Source organism: Lampetra planeri, chromosome 35 (assembly GCF_965212315.1).
Source record: "Lampetra planeri chromosome 35, kcLamPlan1.2.h2, whole genome shotgun sequence".
In the NCBI taxonomy this organism is placed as follows: domain Eukaryota; kingdom Metazoa; phylum Chordata; class Hyperoartia; order Petromyzontiformes; family Petromyzontidae; genus Lampetra; species Lampetra planeri.
In genome coordinates, this window is record NC_136141.1 from 10,459,500 (window position 1) to 10,461,990 (window position 2,491).

Sequence of the window (2,491 nt, forward strand, 5' to 3'; positions counted from 1 at the left end):
GTTGGCTACGTACGGTGCGAAAGAAGTTCAACGTGAACACGACGCTAAGGCGAGGTGGACGCGCCGTGCCACCGTCCCGCAGCACCCCTGTGGAGCGGGCGTGATCGCACACGCAGAGCTTGACTGAGCTGCAGGGCGGTTTAGATGTCATCTCCTGTGCCACTGATGTCAGCCGTAGTCTGATGTCGAACTCGAGTCGCCATGTGATCTGTATATGGATGTGATCTGTATATGGCGCTTGCTTGAACGTCTCAGCAAATTAAAACCCTTCCACACATGGCATCTCATCTAAACTATGGCAATGTCAAGGGGGACCCCCAGTGGCAACCCTCCCTACGCGGCACAAACATGCGCGCAGCACACGCCAGCACGTGTGCCCGGAGCTTGCGTACAGTGCGCTAACCACCGCTCCACCGCTCCCCCACACAACAACAACAACAACACTCGCACTCTACCCCCGTGCACAGGGTAGGGGCTGCCCTCCTCCTCCTCCCACGATCCCCCACCACCACCACCTCTCTCTCTCTCTCTCCCATCTCGGCACGAGATCGGCACCGGGCAGCAGATGCGAGCCCAGCGCCGCCATAAAACAGCGCCGCCGCGGCCCGGCGCCCGGGCGCGGGGTCGCTGGCGGGCGCGGCCCCGTTCCGCGGGCCGCTCGGCGGTGCCGCGAGTCTAGACGGGTCGCCCGGGCCCCCCCCCCCCTTCCTCCTCCTCCCTCCTCCACCGCGCCACCAACGTCAAGAGGCGCGCGGAGTAGGCGCCGCCGCCGACGCCGCCGGCCTGCGGTTGTTATAGAAACTGCGGCGCGGCCGCTCTGAATTTCGCCAGTGAATTAGCTTGGTGTGTTTCACGCGACGCGGCACAATGCGCCCTAATTAGGGTCTCGACATGCGACCAGCGGGGCCAGCCTTCTCATCCCCTCCCCCCCCCCCGCTGCCTCGCCGCCCCCGCTCCGCCACCCCACGGCCCCCCTCCCCCCTCCCACCCGCGCCCCCACCGACTTTGGCCGCGGATGACGGCGCTCCAAATCCTCGCGTCGCGAATATAAAAGCGAGCGCGGGTCTCCTCCGCGGCCCCATCGCCGACCGCCCGTCAGCGTCACGCATGGGCGCGCCGAGACCATCATGCCGGGGTCCCTGCGCACGGAGCCCGCGCCGCTGCTCCTGCTGCTGCTGCCCATGCTGCTGCCCCTGCTGCTGCTGCGGATCGAGGGCAGCGCCGCGCAACATTTCCTCCACCTGCGCCCCGTGCCCAGCGAGGAGCTGCCCCTCACCGACCTCATTGAGTACCCAGACCCCGAGCTCGACCCCAAGACCAAGGACCTGGACGAGAGGGTGCTGAGGAGGCTGCTGGGCAGCCACTTCGATCCGACCTTCATGTCCGTCGCGGCGCCGGGCGAAGTTCGCGCCCGCGGACTCGCCAAGAACTCCAGCGAGTCCGGCGAGCCGCACGCGCGGACCCCGCAGCACGGCCGAGGGGCCGCGGCGGCTGCTGCTGCGTCGGCGGCGTGGCGCGACCGCGTGATGCCGAGCGAGATCAGGGACATGGACTTCGCGCGTGCCGCTTGGCCGGACCCCAGGGGCTCGCGAGCCGGCGCCCTGGGCAGGAAAGCGCGGCGCAAGATGCAGCTCTTCCTGTGGGCCTACACCCAGTGCCCCGTGGCGTACGCGTGGAAGGACCTGGGAGCGCGCTTCTGGCCTCGCTACGTGCGCGAGGGCAGCTGCCAGAGCGGCCGCTCGTGCTCCATCCCCGCGGGCATGAGCTGCAAGGCGCAGCGCTCCACCAGCAAGGCCATCCTGCGCTGGTACTGCCGTGGGTGGGGCGCGCACAGGAACTGCACGTGGCTGAAGATCCAGTATCCCATCATAGCCGAGTGCAGGTGCTCCTGCTGAGACGACGAGGGGGGCGCATCGAGCCACTGCTGGACGGATGACGAACATCTCCCTGCCTCTCTCGCTCTCCGCGCGGGGTGCCACGTCGCGCGCTCCGGATGCCGCCTGGAATTCGCTCGTGGCTCCATCTCTACTTTGGTCGTCCCGGACATTCCCTTACGACTGTGCCCGTGTGTGGTATGTGTCTGCCAACACATGGCGAGCCGAGTTCGATTCTCGCGAACGGCCAACACCAGCGACCATTATTTGAACCAGTCTTAGGCCTCCCCTAGGTCAACTCAGCCTCAAATGGGTACCTGGTGCGGTGTGTAAAAGCATCGCCACTAGGGAGACAAAGGCGCACAGGCGTGGCGCTGGCCACCCACCCCCTCGTGTGCCGTGCCGGCTTTCAAAGGTGCTCGCGAACAGCACTTGCCCCAACAGTCTGTTGAGGCTACACGGGGAATCTTTGACTTTGTGTGACGATTCGCAAATTGAAACTGACGCGAGCCGCGTCCCATGAACATCGATTGCGTCCGTCACAAGTTGTACACTAACATCCACGTGCTAGGATAGGATACGATTGAGTTATATATATTTGGAAATATATAAATATA

The 2,491-nt window shown here is 65.1% G+C and overlaps 1 protein-coding gene across 1 annotated transcript; it reads left to right on the forward strand.

The window, feature by feature from the left end:
• Positions 1-1,127: 1,127 nt before the first annotated feature.
• Positions 1,128-2,144, forward strand: NOG (noggin). The gene has a single exon (XM_078610778.1). It carries the CDS (start codon positions 1,128-1,130, stop codon positions 1,893-1,895), a length of 768 nt encoding a protein of 255 aa, XP_078466904.1. The 3' UTR covers positions 1,896-2,144.
• Positions 2,145-2,491: the final 347 nt, after the last annotated feature.

Excerpts from the sequence above, each read along its gene's own strand:
- NOG (XM_078610778.1), top strand. The coding sequence starts at position 1,128 with ATGCCGGGGTCCCTGCGCACGGAGCCCGCGCCGCTGCTCCTGCTGCTG.